This window comes from Zychaea mexicana (genome assembly GCF_025766255.1).
Source record: "Zychaea mexicana strain RSA 1403 chromosome Unknown BDB00scaffold_19, whole genome shotgun sequence".
NCBI lineage: Eukaryota > Fungi > Mucoromycota > Mucoromycetes > Mucorales > Lichtheimiaceae > Zychaea > Zychaea mexicana.
Window position 1 is genome coordinate 53,977 of NW_026516682.1, and position 19,525 is coordinate 73,501.

The following is a 19,525-nucleotide window of genomic DNA, read 5'->3' on the forward strand; positions in this document are numbered from 1 at the left end:
ATGTGTAAAGCTATTACCGCTTTCAACGGTTCACCCCCTTTGTTCGTTCTCATTCATGATATGATAAGATGCTGAATTTGAAAAGAAGCAGATTAGCTTATCAAGAACACCAGCTGCTATATTGTCAACCATGGTAGTTAAAGAAGATAAGCGCTTGAAGAAGGTTGGTATCATTTATCAAGCTTACATACTATAGTCATCACATTGTTACTTTTTCTTGTGACGATACGACTGCTCATATCGCCAAGTCGTATAATCATTCACTATCGCTAATTCAGGTTTCTTTCCGTGTATAACGTCTTCAAACTCGGGTCGTGTTTGGGGGATCACACAGCTTGGTACTGCAGCCAAGGATGCGTCCTTTTCTGGTTGTACAAAGTATGCAATTGAATAACGATCGTGAGTTTGGTGTTCGGGATGAAAAACGACACGATGCAACGTCGATTTAAACAAGCCGTTGGTCCTTAAATGAAAGCAATTTAGTTATCGGTAGAGAAAATGACATACACCTCCTGCTGAAGATGTTGGACGGTAAGCCAACGCTAACATTTCGTACCAATATTCCATAACACCTCCAACATTGACTTGGTTAATAAAAATAGAAGATAAGTATCATTTCGTTCTCCAATAAGAGTTCCTCTTTCAATTGTTATATACAAACCCAAAATAGCATCTTTAACAATAGGCGCCGAGACCCATTCCGTTCGACTTGCTTGCACTTCCAGACCAGGGATATCTTTCTGGAACAAGAGCGTGATGCTACCATAGTCGGTATGGGCACCTGTACGCACCGGATCCTTGTACGTCGCTTCAGCTCCCTTTGGATATTTCAAGAAACGCAGTAGCTCGTTCGATAATGGGACATCATAGCGATGGCGAGCACTGAACCATCCAAGACCTCCTTCTTCTTCTGGAATCTTGTCATTGTAATGTCAGTAACAGAAAACATCTCTTGGATTGCACTTTTTGTTTTCGTTTCAAAACTATCATGTATACCTTGAGAGCAATGGCAAAAGCTTCCAGTATTTGCATTGCTGCAGCATGACATGTCTACGGATTTACAAACAGATATATAAGGTCGACTACGTTTTTTCATGGTGTGATCATCAGCACTGTGAAATGTATATATTGCTAACTTACTCTAGCAAACGTTTCGATTTCATCTTTGTTTTCCAGAAACATAGATGGCATCAAGTTCAAAGGATCGCCTTTTCGAAAAGGACGAAAATCATATGCTCTGTAGCATCGAAACAAAATAATAGGAGTGGTAGTCGGTTATCATATGGTCGAGCCAGAAGAAGCAAATACGCTACTAGAGTCAAACATTGTTTATAAGGGAGAATGCCTTATTACTCTTTATGATCTCCTTGTTTTTGATTTTCTGGATCCAATCTAGTGGCATAGAAAATATTATCATCTTAAACATTCTATGTATGGGAAAACATATATTTCGTTTACGGCGCATACATACCTCTGAACGTAGAGACCCCAATATCCGTGAAAGTTACTCTGGACCTTGTATTTGGACTTTTCTTCATACGAAAGATCATAGAAGCTTTTGCTCTGTCAATAAATTATAAACAAAAGAAAGATCAACAATGCATCCTTTGCTGCACAAGGCGCATGTAAAAGAAAACTGTTCTTTCCCCGCCCTCCCTTACAAGTTCAAAAGCACGATCCACTTGTTGCTTTGGTATGCCATGATTGACAACATAGAAAAAGCCAGTTGATTTGCATGCTTGGAAGATTTCTTGAGCAATCGTCTCTGATCGGTCAGAAAAATCTGTAAAGTCAATGGTAGGGATACTGTAAGTCATTTTTAGGAAAAAGAGAAAAGGTTAAAGATATGCGCATATTGGGTTACCACATGATTGCAAAGGTTTTTATCCAACTGATAAAGTCAGCAGGGCTCCTCACTCTCTCAGACACGGCAAATTGCGAGGTTTTCCCAATCATAATTATGTAAGCTGTAGTTGTACTACATAGTGGTATCTCGTCTAAAAGTAACACTGATAACGGTCTCTTAGATACATCTCTATCCAATATACTGTACAAGCTATCTTTTGCATAGAATATCGTTCGAAAGTAATTGATTTGCCCTGCTATATATTAATTTGTCAGGAGCATGTTCTTCGTGCGTGCGGATGGACAATAGCATCTTTTTGAATGACCCATTCATAACCGCACACTTATGATGCCGGTGTGTATAGATGGATTTAAACAAGTCTAGTTAGCGATAATATTAAAAGAAAGAGAAAAGGGAAGTAATACGTCTGTACAAGGCTATGTTATTAATGATCATGATAAGTATATTATAACATGGTTTTTTTATGGGAAGAACATCTCATCAAACGTTGGCTTTCTCTCTGGTTGCTGCCTTTGTTGTGGCTGTTGTGATGAAGAAGTGGATGATGGTACACCAAATATATCATCAAAATTGCTGCTGTTGTTGTTCTTGGAAGCTTCAGGTCCAGGTTGTTGCTGTTGTTGGGCAGGACTTGGACTGCCAAATAAGGAGTTGAGGTCGTCCTTGACAGAACTACTATTATTATTGCTGTGTCCAGTTGGTGTTGTAGAAGCTGTGGAAGATTCGCCTTCAAAAGCAGATAGATCAAATCCATATTTCGCTACTGACTTTGCTTGTGATGGTGAAAATGCCGGGTTGGGTTGTTGTTGTTGTAGCTGAGGAGAAGCGGCAAATGGTTGTCGAGGTGAGGCAGTAAAGGGTTGTGAGGGTTGCTGTCGAGGTGATGGTGATGCGAATGTTTGCTTGGGCGTTGAAGGTGTTCCTGCTGTTGCGTGGGATTGGATTGGTGTGGAGGAACCACCAGCAGTAGCAGCAGCAGAAGCAGAAGCGGAATTACCGGTGCTAGCGGGTGTTTGGAAGTTTTGTTCCATAGTGGATAGGTCAGGGAATTTGGCTTCAATAGCACTGATATCGACATTGGGCGTGCCAGCTCGTGCTTGTTGTTTGGCCACTGCATCTTCTTTGAGTCTATTGAGTGACACGGTAGGTGATGATGTAGCTGATTTACTGTTGCTCTCTTTAAACCCGGCAAAGGGATCAAACGTCCTGCGGGCAGGGCTGGCGGCAGAATGTGGGCTCGTTGTAGGAGATGTTTCTGGGACTTTTGCAAACAGCTCGTTAGCAGGTACACTGGATAACGTAAAAAAGTCATTTGAAGGTGCTGGGGAGGAAGCGGATGATGACTGTTGTTGTTGTTGTTGCTGGTCCGTTGATGTAGCTGTGTTTGAGTTGGAAGGTTGTTGTTGCTGTTGTTGCTGCTGTTGGAGTTCGTGCCGAGCTTTATCGCCACGTTGCTGGAAATGGTTGGCTTCTTGCTTGTACATTTGCAGTTCCTGTGTCAATCCTTCCTTCTTTTCCTTTGCCTGGGCCAGCTGACGCTCAGCCTCTAGCGCATTTTGTTTGAGGGATTCTAGCGTAGCCTTCTCTCGCTCCAGTGCTTGTTCGAGCTCACGAATGGCGTCGTTCTCATGATTGAGTTGCGTTCGCAGTTGATTGTTACGGTCAGTTTGTGCTAATGTTTCTGCCCGGACAGATGCCAAGTTGGCTTCAACGTCGGATCGTTGTGTTGCGATGGTACTGCCGGTTGCTACCGGTTGCTGTGGATGAGGTTGTTGCTGTGCTTGGCTCGCGTCTGATCCTAAATCCAATAAGTCGACAGCAGGTTGTTGAGGTGCAGCTGCAGCATTTGCGAATGCGGGTTGTTGTGTGAATACGTTATCTGAAATCATAGTGTTAGCTCTAATGGACTAGCCGACAAGACATATAATCACAGCCTTTTATATTTACCTGGAAGTGCGCTGGGGATTTGCCCGCCTGCTATCCTTCGGTTTATCAAGTGCATAGCCACTGCAAACTGTTGCACGTCCAATTGACCCGCTTGCTGTGTATCTGCTAAATCCCAAATTCGCGCCAGATCCGCTTCAGGCAACTTGGAATGTCTGAAAAAGACGACTGCATCCGCACCTATTGAGTCACGAGACCCACAATTAATATATCTAACAAGACCCTTTTCTCTTTTTATACACACACACAATCCATGTTCATCCCAAAAGTATTCATGTACCAGAAATATTGCCCGACTTGTTCGTATCCAACTTTTCAAAAAACCCTTTGTATTTCACAAACTCATCGGGCGAAATATCCTTCTCGCTTCGTCCGGGATGATGTGATTGTTGACCTGTGAATACGCCCGTAGCCTGTCGATGTAGTGTCGGTGACGACCGGTTCGCCATGACAGGGGATAGCATACGGCCCGATGCAGCGGCGGCATAAATGGGCGCTGGTAACGTAGGAGGCAATGGATGGCCCGTCATGACGCGCGATATGTAATGCATGGCAATGATAAACTCGGTTTGGTTGAGTGTACCCGATTTACGTGTGTCTGCCAACGCCCAGACTTGATGTAATGTTGCTGGTGGCAAGTTGGAATGTAGAAAGATATCTCGCGCCTTGTCTGCCTGCAAAATACCGTCTACTTGTCCCGACGACTGGAAAATGTTAATGTACTTGTTGCGTTCTTCGGGTAGAATTGCATCGTTGCCACTGTTGTTGGCTTGTAAGTTTGGGCTTGCCGGTGTAGGGCGGTTGGTGTTGAGTACAGGAGGTGGTGTTTGCACTGGCACGCCGTCAAGTTGAGGTAACGGTACTAAAGAAGATTGGAATTCATCTGTCAATATCTGGAAGCATCCCCCCAACCCCCCTCTTCCCTTCTCGCTCTCTCTAGTCCACGCCACGGATGAGCATACAAAAGAAAAAAAGCACCCTCCTACCTGATGTCTTCAATACAGGACTTGCTGGAATAATACCATGTTGTGCGCAAGCAATCAATTTGAGTGCAATACAGAACTCTTGGTCTGTCAGAAACCCTTTTTTGTCACCATCGGCAGCATCCCATATCTGCATTATATCATTTGTTCTTTTTGTTGTTAGCTAACCGCCGTTCTTTTGAACCCTTTGTTCGCTTCTTGTTCAGTTTTCGAAGCACAAGTTATATATATTACGTGCCTCATTTAGAATGTTGCTGGGAACGTTGGCCTTTTTGAAAAAAGCCATGGCTTCATCTTTGAGAAGTACACCTTTGGATTCAGTGTCGGCCGTTCGAAAGAATCCTACATAAGATGCCTTTTCCTGTGGGTCAAGTAACGTCTCCCACGAGCCTATATACACGAACAAGAATGAGAGATGCTCGTATTTTTTTTACGTTGGTTCGCCCGTCCAAATTGAAGCAATACCGGATGATGTGTTGGTACTGGCCATGCAATTATAAGGAGTCAATTCACGAATTGAAAAAGGTTGCTAAAAGAGTAACGAGGAGGAAGAGGGGGGTGTGTCTTGAAGAGAGAGGTGCGTGAGGTTGGTGATTATGTCGGAGTACACGTCGCACGTGGTTTTACTGGATTTTTAAGCAGTTCATGCAAAAAAAAAAGAAGCAGGGGACCCGCACGGCATCTGCCTTAGATTCCAGTAAAGTACTATGCGTGATATCACTGGACTTCAACGGTCATGTTGCTCTACATTCAAGCTTTTTGCTATATGGTATTGCTGCAAGAGGATGCACCTGGCCATTTGTCCTATGTAGCGGTGCCAAGACTATTTGGACCCATTGGTGTTCCACACGCAGAGAATGTAGAAAGTTCTTTTCAGTTCGCTGACCAGCCACACAAAATCGTTGCTAAGCAATGCGAAGTCTCTTTTATGTATCCATTTCCATCCCAGCAATCGACAATGAACTAGTAGTCAACGACGAAAGACCACTACACACCATCTTCATTCTTTCGTTCCTATATCCTTTGTAAATGCACGTGTTAAACTTCTCTTCACTTGTATTATCATCTACTCAATCAGAGCTTCCCAACCACTTGTGGCGTGTAGGTACGGCACACATATAGGATATAGACCCATATACTCAACTGCTATATGATTATACGAAACTTTCAATGACCAACATTTTCACAATGCCCAAACTTCTACTAACGTGACGTGAGGCGGTTTTAGAAGAGACCCGAGTTTGGGGAACAACCCAAACTGAGTTATACAGAATCCGTTAGGTTTGGCATTTGACGCACTCTTTTAGGTAGAAACGCGAAAGCGCGCACGCGGCTAAGTCAACTTATTAGAGATCATCTCGTCCACATGACTTAACTAGATTGGGAGTCAACTAACTCGAAAATTTCGCGACCAAAGAGAAGACATGTACTCAACAGAGCCAAACTTGAGCGCGAAAACAGCGCGCATGCTCTTGGCGTTTATGCATCGCAACAGCAGCAACAGGCAATGTTGTCAAGAAATAGCAATGCACCAATACCAAACGAGCCACCACCACCATCATCCTCGTCGACACGTTCACTAACAGAAGAAACACGAAACTCGATATGACTACTACTACCGTTATTATGACTATTGACGACGAGGAAGCTTACAACGAGCTCTTCTAGCAACAATGAAAAAGAATGTTCACGTTCAACACCAGGTACAATGGAAGGAACCATGTATGGTTACGGTGGCGAAGATTGTGACAAGATGCATTGGAGTTTGATTGTATATTTACCTACCAATACATTCTGAGTGATATTTATGTCTGCATTGAAGCTGGCGTTTTCCCGATCCTCGATCGATAGGTTCCTTAAAGCAGATGGAACACGCGAGTCTGCTACTTCCTTCGGAAAACGTTCGGACGATCAAAGCTGTCTGGTGTGACTTTTCAGACATGATGGCAATCAGCGCTGCATCATTATATTGCTATTGTTGTTCTATTGCGGCTGCTGCTGTTAATGATGCTGGCGATGGTGGGCAGTGATACTGCTCCGTCACTGCTGAAGAACATTGCTCTTTTTATATTTTTTCGGATTAATGGGTGTTTAACACCTTTTTAGAGATGCGTGATAATCTCGGTAATTCATATTGTATAATATATTACAGTTTGATTCGTAATGCATCATCAACAATAGCTCTGCCGTAGTCATAAATTCTCAACACCGTCAGCATGACCGCCAACCCATTATGATGCAGCTCCTTGCTGTTGTTGTTGTTGCCGCTGCTCTTATCTCCTCGCACTACTTCGAAATTATTGACAATATAGCGAACAGACTCCTCATTGTCATTATTATTAGTATTATGATGTGGGAGGAAATGAAAAAAAGAAACCAGAGAGGTTTAACGTACAAATGAGTTGGGATATTACACACACCTCTAACAATAGCAAAAGCTATCCCTACAGCTTAATATTTATTATCACATAAAGCCAACTATCGCTCTGGAGGTGAGCTGGTATGTCTTGTTTGTCGCTCAAAGTTTGGTGACTGAAGGGGGTTTTCTCTCCCAGCCACCATTAATGATGCTCTCGTAAAAAGTGGAATACTGATTAACCAATTGGAGCATCGAAGTATCAACTATAGCTGGATCTTCATTGCTTCTACAATATCAAGAAATCCTAACCTGCACTAACTTGCAACTAAACGCCGTTGCACCGAGCTTGTGGTAGAGTTGGTAATCGACTGAGTGTGTCCACACTACTATCATCTTTGGATCAAACTACTGTAAACGTATATATCCGATCGGGTTTCCCTTATCATCATCCCCTACATTTGATACTTTCGCTAGTGTTGATATCAAAGTAGCGTCAAGCAAATCAAAAATTTTAAAGTGGCTTCGTTAGATTGCATGAAGAATCTCAGTAGTATAGCTCCATGTAATATATTTATATACTCGAGACTTGGACGCTCACAAAAAAATTATATGGACGTCAACTCATTTCTGGATGTCTTTTAAAATACTGGCTTGCCGGATACGGATATTGGTGCAGTTTGATATAGTAGTACCGCCAGCGATCATTGAAAAACAAAAGAAGGGAAGGGGTAAACTGAAATGGCTTTTACTTGAAATGTAATAGATAAAAGTTAAGCACATTATTATTTTGACTCATCATTAGCAGCACAAAACAATTCGCTTCTAAAAACTTGGCAAGTTTGGCGCCGTTGAAAGCTATTGTAGATATACACACAACAGTAACATATATACATTTACATCAATTATCGTGCGAAGACTGATAGTGCTTTTTATTAATTTCGAAATGTCCAAATAAAAGAGGGCAGTTTACATTAACTCAATGCAACGTTTAGTAGTCGTTACTATGCAAATCTGTTAAAAAAGTAGCTAAAATTCTCCTTCGAGCATATCTCGTGCTGATCATAGCAGAAATTAAACTGTTTCGGATCTTCAACGTTGTCTAGCAAGCAACAATTAGATATTCATGAAGTTTCAAGTTAAGGTTTCTAATGGTAGTTGATACAAAACTACGTTACTGTACAGTTTAGATACCCAACGCAAATCAAGCGCATCACCTCTACTTCCTTTTTTCAGAGCTCCCACGAGTCTATGCGAGTTGATTAGGTTACGAGTCAGTTCTGTATCTTTTGATGTAGCAATAATATCACTTAATCCTCAGTTTACAGTTCTGGAATGTCGGGCGAGCCAAACGCAAGCACCGCGTAGTCGAAGCTTTGTAGTAGAGATTTGGCAGGAGATGATTCCGTAAGCTGAATTAACAGCACTACTCGAGCAGTTCGAGTGTCACTCTCTACTGATTACTTAGTAGCGCTGACAAACAGACCGCATTGCTCTGGTCGCAATAGTGAGCGGCGTATCAACGGGAGAGAATTATCCATGGGGCATGGGACATACTGTCTGTTCATATAAAAGCTACCTTAATAGCATTAGTGAAGAAGTTCAGTGATACTAATGATCGTACATTATCTACGTGATACTAATAAACGCGGATACCTTCCACTTATTTCAAATGTTAACCATGGCATACTTTTGACCATATTCGACAGTGTTGAAGCCGGAAAAAAGTCAACAGCGAAACCAGCTCTCAAGCCATCCCCAATAATACATGCCAATAATATGAAAGTAGCAGGAGTAAGCAACGAATGGACTCTATATAACCAATGAAGTGAGTTAGAAACTTCTTACCCGAACATAAGGCGTTGTTTGTAATGATTGCACTTTCGCTAGCCATTGTATTCTCGTTTGTGCATTCAATAACTGAAGTGACCGGTAGTACTGAGTGAAATGTACATACGTGCTTAAGTTGACCAAAGTTCCAAATAATGGTTGCTGTATAAATACAGGTACGCTGATGCCAATATCAGTTTGGCCCCTAAGAGTACAGTACCAACCCTGGTGTTCCTAATTGTGTTTGAGCAATCGGTAACATATGATACTTTGTACGTTTGAGATTGAATTAGTTGTTAACATGGCACGGCAACTATGGAACATATAAAAATGAAATCATGGTAGCGGGAGGAAGAGGTTTTTGTAAGTACAAATAAATGCAAAGAGTAACGGAGTTTTTATTTACCAAACTTGCCCCGGACTTTTCTGGTTGTCTCTCTTTTTCTTATAATAACTTTTGTTACCATGTTTGCTGCTACAACACGTCTTGTGCATCGATGCCCAGCATGGCGACGACGATCCTATGCAACAGCAGCACCCGGCGCGGCCAATTTTCAAGTTTTCAACCGTAACGTGAAACTCATGCAAAAGGATCGTGCAGCTTCGCAAGTTGAAACCAGTCGTACTGTTGATTATCTTAAAGACGAAGTCGCTGCTCGTGTAGCCGATCGATTAGCTGTAAGAAGCAACGATTCTCTCTCTCTCTCTCTCTTGTCTGCTTAAAAAAAATAACGTTTATACCACAAAACGAAACCATATTAGGATATCAAACGCGATTTCAAAACAGTTGTGGATCTTGGATCGGGTTGCGGACATATTGTTAAACACGTCGACAACGAAATGATGGGCAAGTTGATCATGTGTGATATGTCAGGTAAGGATCTTGTGTAAAAAAGATTGTGAAGCTTATAAATTTTTAGAGAGAGGGAAAATGCTGAACGAGAGTAAGCTAGGTTTAGGCTGAATCCTAGATGTGTATATTTTTTTTCTACAAATTAGAGCAAGCACTACGTCGCGACGCTGATAATTATGCTCCAGGTAAAAACCCATCATTTCGTTCGTGTGTATTATACTTTGGATGGGATGACAAAGATAGCAGTTTGGAATGCTAAAGAACAAGACTTGCTTGCAATATAGTGGAGGTAGAGAGACGCGTTGTCGATGAAGAGCATTTGCCTTTTGAAGAGGATTCTTTAGAAGCGGTAGTGAGCAGTTTGTCGATGCATTGGGTGAATGATCTACCAGGCGCACTGATCCAGGTCCGCAAAGCCTTAATACCCGACGGCGTATTTGTGGGTGCACTTTTTGGAGGCGATACATTGTTTGAATTGCGGTACGTATATGTTCCCCCCCCACTGTTCGACGGTTTAGTAGCAGTAGTACTAGTAGTAGCAGTATCAGAAAGTGGAAGCTAAATAGATTATCTACGTCCTTTTCTTTCAGAACCTCGTTACAGCTGGCTGAACTCGAACGAGAAAGCGGTGTCTCACCTCACGTATCCCCAATGACAGGTTCGTTTCAAGGACTTGACCCAGACACAGATAACCACATTTGACGTTGCATTGTTATAACAATCATATCAAAATATGATACGCAACTATATATCCGCTGTGTATACTGAATAATGACTATACTATCTAGATTCAAGCGATATTGCACGTCTACTTTCGCGTGCTGGATTCACACTTACTACAGTCGATGTGGATGAAATTGTTGTGGATTATCCATCTATGTTCGAACTGATGGAAGATTTGAAGGCCATGGGTGAAAACAATGCCGTTTTAAGCAGGTAAACAGAAAAAGATATGGGAGATATTTTGTGTTGGTTGGAAGTTAGAATATGTGAAGTGAAGTATGATCGCTCATCGTGTATTTTTTCTTTCCATATTGAATATATAGACGACCTATCATAAAGCGGGATACTTTAATGGCAGCTGCCTCAATCTATAAAGGTAAAATAGGAAAGAGAAAAGAAAAAGCGGCTATTGTTATCATTTACGAAATTAACTCTGTGTAAATCGACTGCTCGTTATAGAATTACATGGCAATCCAGACGGAACGGTGCCTGCTACTTTCCAGATCATATACATGGTAAGTTAGGGTTACTTTTCCACACACAAAATCTGATAAGATCTCTGTCTGTAGATTGGCTGGAAGCCATCACCAACGCAACCGTTGCCCAAGAAACGCGGTTCTGCAACACAATCACTCAAGGACGTTTTGGAGGATTAGTTTTTCCCATCTTCCCGGTCCTCTTTGTACATTACTTTCCTCTCCAACTCCCCCAAAAGAAAAGTTCCATATTATCATTATATAATAAATATACACAAACACCTCCAATAGATAAAAAAGAACTGATACACTTAGTCTATTTGCCTATTGTGACCCGAAGCAAAAAAAAAAAAAAAGAGAACAATGAGGGCTCTCTTCAAAGTCTGGAACATTTCTCTCTTTAATTAAGAAGGATCGGAAAATTTTTGTTCTATTATGTTGCTTCTTGGATAGTGAGCCATATCGTCAAACTGACACAAAAATGAGGGGGGTGTGGCCATCCGTTCACAGGGTAGCTTTGCTGTCGTCGCTGCATAAATGCTGCACGAATTTATACATTTATATTTTTCCAAAAAAGCGAGCAATGACCGAATACCAAAATGCAAACTTCGTTCTCGCTCTCAATGTATGCATATGTCTGCAATTCCAGGGAGAATTGAGAGACTTCTGCTGCCCCAATTACGCCCACAGGTTTAGCAGATACAGTCGTTGATCAATGAAAGAGAAAAAGTTCAAGAGAGGATATGTGGATCTCGATACAAGTGACATAGAAGGTGTCTCATGCAGCCGTCAATGGGCGTAAGATTGAAGAAAAACTACGAACGGTTCGAAAACATCCCGCCGTCCCCTTTTTGCTCTTTCTTTCTCTCTCTCTCTCTCCTTCCTATTTCCTTCCATCTGCTGGTTTTTTGTTTGTTTTATCATTTTCGTCAAACCAGCTTCAAACCAGTATCATTGGTCTCGGATAGTATTGAAAGAAACACTTAAATCTACCTTTCTTCCACACACACACACTTACACGACTACGAGACGTCGCAATATAAAGAAAGGAGAAACATACCTTTTACCACATTTACATCTACTGTTTGTTCAGCATTTTCTCTTATCAATTGTAATCACTGTTTCTTCTTTACGTACGTTGCTTATCTCCCAACTTATTTATATTCGATAAACCCCTCCCCCCCACATTTGATCTTATCTATTACTATACTACCTCTTGTTGATTATTTTTCAAATCCCCTTTTCTACTTAAAAACATATCTCCGGTACATATGTATCATGGTTATCTATGGATGTGCATTGCTGCTGGTGCCATCGCAGCTACTAGCACAACACTCATAGCACATGGCGCAACCAATAGCAGCAGCAGCAGCACCAACACCTGCAACTCGCCGATCTATTGCGAAGGCCCGTTACTACGTACAGTGCAGCTCGCTCGACTATTTCCAGACTCAAAAACATTCGTTGATATGGTAAGATAAAACGGAAGAAAGTGAAATAATTCTATTCTAGTATCAACTTATATAGGCGTATATATTTGTCATAGCCCACAAAAAAGCCTGTAAACGAAGTTCTTGATGCATTTGAAGCGATTGGCGGAGAAGAAGCGTCGCGTGGAGCGATTGCATCGTTCGTGATCCAAAATTTTGCTCAGCCCGGCGCCGAATTGGTTCGATATCATTCTGATGTCCAGGAGTATGACAACTCTACACCAGAACCAAGCTGGTTAGAAACTGTACAAGACCCCATCTACCGTGGATGGCTTTCAGTGCTCAATGACGCGTGGCTTAATCTTACTTTTCAATTCGATACGTCCAAATTATGTGACGGATGTGTGTCTAGTACACTGCCTGTAAAACGACCCTTTGTTATTCCAGGCGGAAGATTTCGTGAATTCTATTATTGGTATGTGTGAGCCCGAACTCAATTGATTCTCGGTGTGGTGGTGATTGATGGTTAGTAGTAGTAGTAGTAGTAGTAGTAGTGGTAGGAAAAAAAAGAGTGCAAGAGAAAGTGAGAAAACATTATGAAGATGTTGAAAGAATATGTCGTCATTTAGGGACACGTATTTTGTGATTCGAGGGTTATTATTGAGCGGTTTGGACGAACTGGCCAAGGGCATGATCGAGAACTTGCTGGACTTTGTGGATACCTATGGTTTCATGCGCAAGTATATACCCAGAGATTTCTTTGTTCTCGTTTACTTGAGGATAGGCCAAGTCAGAGTGTTGACCTTGTTTACTCAAAAAATAAACAGCCAATGGTGCACGGATCTACTACTTGAACCGATCACAGCCACCGTTATTGACAGAAATGATCAAAATATACTATGAGAAAACAGGCGATAAGGCGTTCTTGCAAAAGGCACTACCTGTACTCGACAAGGAATACAACTTTTGGCTTACCAATACGACAGTACAACTCGACAAGGACCATGTACTCAACCGATACTATGTACATAGCACGGCTCCACGACCCGAATCGTATGTTGAAGATCACGACGCCGTCTACTTATCAGACAAACCATTAAATGAAACCGAGCGCACCAAAGTGTACAGTAACTTGGCATCCGGAGCCGAGTCCGGATGGGACTATTCTTCGCGATGGACCAAGACCAAAAGCATTGAAAACAACGACCCATTGAGCATCCTACGCCATCTCAACGCACACAACATCATCCCCATCGACCTAAACGCAATGCTTTGGAACATGGAAATCACGTTATCAGAATGGCACCATGCTGCACCTCAAAAACAACAATACTACCAGCGTCAAGCCGAACGACGCTTAGAAGCCATGGATACATATTTATGGAACGCCAGCGAAAATGCGTTCTATGACTATAATATGACGAGTCAACAACAAAACGTAGAGTTCACGCCGGCTGGGATGGTTCCGTTCTGGTTAGGCAGTTTACCGGCACGAGCCAAGGCTGCTTTGCCCCGTGCATTTGATCATGTCATTGAAGCACTGCAAGCGAGTCAAGGCATATTGACTACATCGACGTATAATACAACCCTTCAATGGGATTGGCCAAATGGTTGGCCACCTTTGCAGTATATTACCATGCGTGCCATCTTGAATGCGGATGCATGGATTGGCAGTGATCATCACACAGGACAGTTTGTTCGATTGGCTCGGACCTTGGCTGAACGCAACGCAGCCTCGGCATTTTGCTCGTGGTACAAGACTGGTGGATCATTGCCTGGATTGCTGGACCGGGTTTCAGCGAATACGGACGATAATGGACACATGTTTGAAAAGTTTGATGTGCGAAACATGGGGCTTGCTGGTTCAGGTGGTGAATGTGAGTTCATATCCATAAATTTTGTGCGTGTAAACGTTTTAGCCCGAGCGATCTAGGCTGAACATCATCAACTCTTAATATAGATACTGTACAAGTTGGATTTGGATGGACGAACGGTGTTGCCTTATGGATCTTTAATACCTTTCCAGATTTTACGGCACCCAATTGCACCTCTACATTTACGTATCCCGTAGCAAAAGAAGAAGCGGCAGGACAACATCCACCGACCTCAACTTTGGCATCATAGAAGGCTTGTAGCATTTCAAGTGCACATAAAATTAAATATAAAGAAAGGCATGTATTAAAAAGTAGCAAAAAGAGGAGGATAGCGATGATGATATGATATGGTACAAAAAGATGAGATATGGGAACGGCAATCTTCGTTTGTCAATATTAGAAAAAAGGGAGATGGTTTGCTGCTGTGTTGTTGTGTGTTGTCGAGTCCAGGGATTATTTCTTGCCCTTCTTGCTGTTTTTCTTTGCTTCAGCGATCGAGGTCTCTGCCAGCTTCTTCATAACCGTAAGTTTGCCAACGGCATTAGCTTTCATGGACATTTCACGTTCAATGTTGTTGTTGATTTTGGCTGACAGCTTCTTTTCGAGGGTCTTTTGAGTGACGAGTGCTGTCTTTTTGGGTGCGATCGTTCGAGCTTAAAAAGTGCAGTAGATTTCAGTATAAAAGATCGTTGATTTTCATAACTGTTGAAATGGAATATAAAGTAAAAACAAACACACACCTCCTTTCTTCATTTGTTTGGCTTTTCTGGGCTGTTTCTTTTGACCGCCACCAGTCTTTTTTAATGATCCTTGTACCATGGTGCAACAGACGTAAATGCTAGATCGAATGGGAATAAAGAGGGAAAAAAAACTTATATGTCGCAGGCCTAATAAAAAGTTCAATGTCACTTGGCAGCAAAATTTAATGTCACGTGCTCAAATTGATATCGCTCTGCTTAGGAATCGCGATATTAATGTTGTCTGTTTTTAGAAGCAACATTAGAAATTTGAGATATGGCTCCCCGTTAATATCAAACTCTCCAAGGGAGTATATTAAAGAGTTGACTTGATTGGGGTTTGAAATAAAGTGAGCTTTGGCTCATATTTTACGATTGATCTCGAGGCGAACATCTCTGAAATCCGAAGCGTATCCTCTAGTAAAATGTTCTATACATTATCGCTCTTTTGCTCTCTTCTTTGTAATCTTTTGTGGAAAAGATGGTTGATTGACAGAGAAGGCAGAATAGCTCGTTTACACTGGTGAGAGCTTACTGCACGACACAAGAATAGCTTGCACCCATTAACAGGGTATCCGAAAAAGTGATATATTTAATGTCGTAGACTAGATTAAAGTCAAAGTCGCTTGGCAGCGAATTTACACTTGGGCCAAATCCTGGTCTGGAATTGAAACGGCCATCCAAGCGTTTAAGCGTGCTGTACACTAGATCTGTGTACCCAAGTACGACCATTTCAGATTATACTTGCACATAATCACCGCAAGTGACAAGTGATAACCCTGGATACGTATTGAAAGAGAGTGAAGACTCTTACAAAGACAGTCAATAGCGGTGCTGGTCGATGGTTGAAATACATAGGCAATAGCATCAAAAGACATTTCTGGGTAGTTGAAGTGGGAGCTATTGAACGTGTATTACCTGTGTAATTATGCATACACGAGAGGGCTGGAATGCAATACAAACACAACAAGGCAAATTGTAGCATTGCATTGAAAAACTTTGTCTATGAAATTAAATTTGGCTCTTGTTATTGCGATGGACACGTTATGGATGATGCTGTTGCTGCATTGTTGGCGAGGTATCATTATTATTGTTGTTTTCTCCTTTAGTAGTGGCGACAGGGCTATCGTCACTGGACATGGCAGCATGGTCCTCCAAAGACCAAGCATCCTCTTGAATAGGTGGTACACGTAAGGCTGAAATGACGCTATGGTACCGTATCGACTTCTGGCGGAGCACTGACATGGAAGATGGGTGCATGGAGATTGTTATAGGTGGATTTGCGGATGACAGTAGTAGGAGGGCGTTCGACTGATGAGGTTGCTGCAGAAGCTTGATGTAGTTGTGTAGCGTAATTGTATGCAGCTGCTGTACCGAAAGGATCGATGGCGGATGCTTGAGACAACCAGCTAGCATGTGGATTGGGTCGATATGGATCATATTGCTCCTGTTGTCCTGCCTGAACTCTAATGTTGTCATGGTTATCCGCAATGGCATGCGTCGGAGAAGAAGGTCCAAAAGCCAGGTTGCATAGTACTGTTGATCTTCAAATGTTGGGATCCACAGGCCATTCTTATTGTAGCGATCACTCAAACATGCCTGATTGAGAACCACCACGCAAATAATCCTGCTGGCTCTCCATACTGCATAAACGTGACAACGAGCGACCCACAGCTGTACCTGTCATGAGCGATACCAAAATACTGTGCTTTGAAGTCTATGGTTACTGTGAATGGCGTTGCGTATCACACGCCCACAGCTTTGAGGTCGTCCTCTGCTGCCGTCTTCTGTTCGACTCTGTTCAACCTCGTGCGCTCGGGTACTGACTTGACGCGATCGTCGTTTTTGACAAGGGCACACACAAGAATAATCGCGCCTGTAGCTGGGCCAGCAGTAACATCAGCAATCCGTTCACCTCATAAATTGGCTGCTGTTGTACAAATGCTTCTCAGCATCTTCACACTCGCCGGTACCTTATTAGTTTTTGATTTCCAGGATATCCAGTTCTACCGGATATTGATTAAAGGATCTTTTACTCAATAAATTGTCGACCGCAGGCTGCATCCGTTGAGGTATCATTAGGAATAACGAGCGCTCTATGCACGTAAACTGTACGATCCATACAAGCATAATGCTGCTGTGGTGCTTCAGCTTAACACACAGTTTGTCCAACGGTAAAATGAAAAAAAAAATACTCTTTTTATATCGCCGGTTCTTTGTTCCATTAAAGCGCACAGACCCGTCGCCGACAATTGTTGGATCAGAGCGGAGCACGGCAAGCGGAGCCGCATAGTGAAACAAACATATACGCACCATAAGAAAAAGACACTAGCATGACAGTCGTCAGACTACAACGATAATTATCATCAAGGCACTTCTTCACATTGCTGCAGTTCACTGGCTCCTTAGGGCAGTAGTGACAACAAAATTTCTAAGCTCCGTCATTTTGTTTATCGGGCTCATAAAAAAAAAGAATCGACTGCGCGTTTTGCCCTTTATTCTTTTCTTTAGTCTTCATATTCATCTTTGTACATTTGCAGTGTTTCTTTCATTATCACTTTTTACCTTTCTTTTTTTTTTCATCCCGCTCGAGTGTCCCTGTGGGTGTGCATAGTTGAAGGGAGCTAGTCGTGCACGACTGGCTCTTGCTCATCTTTTGTACATTTGCAAAGTTCTTTGTTTCATCTTGGTTTTTTATCTTCCTCAAAAACTGAAAGCGAGAGTGTGTGCAAAGAGGTACGTATATGTTCGCCGCTGACAGACCTTTGTGCTATTTCTTTTATTTGTAGGAACTGTGGAGGAGTAGGTTCTGTCGGGAACTGAGGCTTGCGGAAAACAAGGGAGGGCAACCTCCCTTGTGGGTACGTATATGTTCGCCGCTGACAGACCTTTGTGCTATCATATTTCTTTTATTTGTAGGAACTGTGGAGGAGTAGGTTCTGTCGGGAACTGAGGCTTGTGGACAAGAAAGGGAGAGGTGTAGGTTCCGACGGGAACTGAGGCTTGCGGAAAACAAGGGAGGGCAACCTCCCTTGTGGGTACGTATATGTTCGCCGCTGACAGACCTTTGTGCTATCATATTTCTTTTATTTGTAGGAACTGTGGAGGAGTAGGTTCTGTCGAGAACTGAGGCTTGTGGACAAGAAAGGGAGAGGTGTAGGTTCTGCCGGGAACTGAGGCTTGCGGGGAACAAGGGAGGGCAACCTCCCTTGGGGAACGAAGGATTCATAAAAGTCGGTCGACTTGTCAAGCAACATCAAATAAACTTGGTTTCTTATTGTACTTTCTTAAATAATGTAATTGTAACTATTGGGCAGATCGAGTGACGATTGTAATAAACGCGATCTTTTTTTATATCTTCCTACTGCCATTGCGCTTAGTACTTGTTGGTGCTTTCTCTGGAGCAGTTATGTAGTTGCAAATGAGCCTTTTGTGCTTGAGTCGTCGAGAAAACCATAGGCTGTGCATTCGCATGTGTGCTCTCAAAAACAATACAGCTGGTTTACCATCACGACTATACCAACAATGACTGCAAATTGCTGGTGGCAAAATAAAAAACCGTATCGCAAAGCAAACAGACCATCCTCATATTCACATATACACGAACCAGATCGCCAACCCAAACTAAATGATGTTTGCCTTGATTTCTTTGCAGTATAAAAGGCCCAGTATATAAGCTCATTAGGGAAATTACATCATCCAACTTGTTGGGTCTTGCCACCAATCTCTCATGCTAGTGTCTCTCAACTTTACTGATACTGATACACGTATACTAGTAATACTCATAGATAGATTGAATATGGAATGTACCATCACTGCTTAAGATTATACCAAGTTATCCCGTCAAGTTATTGATGTTTAGATCTGTCCTGTTTGTATATGCGTAGTAGTGTCTTCACATAGTAGAATATTCTGTAGCTGACACTGTTTTCATGCTATGTGCACATGCCAGTGGCGTTGCCAATCTTAATGTGAACTGCTCAAATTTCATATTGGTACTGTCGCTTATTTTTTAAAGACCGTGTGCTTTTTTAATGATCATTACAGGCCCAGTAGCATTGCAATAATAAACGTTTTAAGGTGTTACTGTTGTCACATTTGTAAAAAGCCGTATGAGAAAGGGGGAATAACAATTTGGGGAAAGGAGCTTCTAGAATGTAACTGTACTTTATTGCCTAGTAACAAGTTCCCGAGACGCGGAATTTGAGTCTTTTACTCTGCAGAAGCTGCTTGTATCATTGCTCCGAATAAATCATTATAAAATACGCTATTCAAAGTGTATCATGCATTCCCTTTTTCAAATCTTTGTAATAATTATCGTTCATACTGCTGCTAGATGTTACAAAATTCATTTACAGCACTTTCAACAACTTCAATTACTTTCTTCATTCTACTATGCAGCTTCGCTTTGGTAGCAGTAGTTGATGCTGGTTCCTCATGGAAGCATTGGAA

General features: G+C 42.1%; 5 protein-coding genes across 5 annotated transcripts; 2 read left to right on the top strand and 3 right to left on the bottom strand.

The window, feature by feature from the left end:
- Positions 1–207: 207 nt before the first annotated feature.
- On the bottom strand, positions 208–1,817 carry BDB00DRAFT_759711 (uncharacterized protein; the record flags this gene model as incomplete). The annotated part of the gene is made up of 7 exons (XM_053119150.1): positions 208–463; positions 557–584; positions 662–917; positions 997–1,050; positions 1,141–1,235; positions 1,509–1,563; positions 1,662–1,817. 7 exons carry the CDS (start codon positions 1,815–1,817, stop codon positions 208–210), a joined length of 900 nt encoding a protein of 299 aa, XP_052981860.1.
- A 46-nt stretch (positions 1,818–1,863) lies between these two features.
- Positions 1,864–5,375, bottom strand: BDB00DRAFT_812577 (uncharacterized protein). Its single transcript, XM_053122700.1, has 5 exons — positions 5,033–5,375; positions 4,798–4,924; positions 4,092–4,673; positions 3,815–3,991; positions 1,864–3,746 (listed from the first exon to the last, which is right to left on the bottom strand). The coding sequence occupies exons 1-5, from the start codon at positions 5,078–5,080 to the stop codon at positions 2,329–2,331; spliced, it is 2,352 nt and encodes a 783-aa protein (XP_052981861.1). The 5' UTR covers positions 5,081–5,375; the 3' UTR covers positions 1,864–2,328.
- A 4,049-nt stretch (positions 5,376–9,424) lies between these two features.
- BDB00DRAFT_812585 (S-adenosyl-L-methionine-dependent methyltransferase) lies at positions 9,425–11,373 on the top strand. Its single transcript, XM_053122701.1, has 9 exons — positions 9,425–9,658; positions 9,743–9,854; positions 9,980–10,018; positions 10,118–10,313; positions 10,424–10,491; positions 10,622–10,769; positions 10,880–10,932; positions 11,016–11,071; positions 11,126–11,373. The coding sequence occupies exons 1-9, from the start codon at positions 9,446–9,448 to the stop codon at positions 11,210–11,212; spliced, it is 972 nt and encodes a 323-aa protein (XP_052981862.1). The 5' UTR covers positions 9,425–9,445; the 3' UTR covers positions 11,213–11,373.
- Positions 11,374–12,324: 951 nt separating this feature from the next.
- BDB00DRAFT_882323 (Six-hairpin glycosidase-like protein) lies at positions 12,325–14,586 on the top strand (the record flags this gene model as incomplete). The annotated part of the gene is made up of 5 exons (XM_053128142.1): positions 12,325–12,504; positions 12,579–12,937; positions 13,092–13,198; positions 13,290–14,339; positions 14,423–14,586. The coding sequence occupies 5 exons, from the start codon at positions 12,325–12,327 to the stop codon at positions 14,584–14,586; spliced, it is 1,860 nt and encodes a 619-aa protein (XP_052981863.1).
- A 203-nt stretch (positions 14,587–14,789) lies between these two features.
- Positions 14,790–15,155, bottom strand: BDB00DRAFT_759896 (uncharacterized protein; the record flags this gene model as incomplete). Its single annotated transcript, XM_053119168.1, has 2 exons — positions 14,790–14,989; positions 15,077–15,155. The coding sequence occupies 2 exons, from the start codon at positions 15,153–15,155 to the stop codon at positions 14,790–14,792; spliced, it is 279 nt and encodes a 92-aa protein (XP_052981864.1).
- Between the last annotated feature and the right edge of the window lie 4,370 nt (positions 15,156–19,525).

Excerpts from the sequence above, each read along its gene's own strand:
- BDB00DRAFT_812585 (XM_053122701.1), top strand. The coding sequence starts at position 9,446 with ATGTTTGCTGCTACAACACGTCTTGTGCATCGATGCCCAGCATGGCGA. Across the intron at positions 9,855-9,979 it reads GATCATGTGTGATATGTCAG|AGCAAGCACTACGTCGCGAC; the intron begins GTAAGGATCTTG and ends TCTACAAATTAG. Across the intron at positions 10,770-10,879 it reads AACAATGCCGTTTTAAGCAG|ACGACCTATCATAAAGCGGG; the intron begins GTAAACAGAAAA and ends TTGAATATATAG.
- BDB00DRAFT_812577 (XM_053122700.1), bottom strand. The coding sequence starts at position 5,080 with ATGGCTTTTTTCAAAAAGGCCAACGTTCCCAGCAACATTCTAAATGAG. Across the intron at positions 4,925-5,032 it reads CCAGCAACATTCTAAATGAG|ATATGGGATGCTGCCGATGG; the intron begins GCACGTAATATA and ends GATATAATGCAG. Across the intron at positions 3,747-3,814 it reads AATCCCCAGCGCACTTCCAG|ATAACGTATTCACACAACAA; the intron begins GTAAATATAAAA and ends CTATGATTTCAG.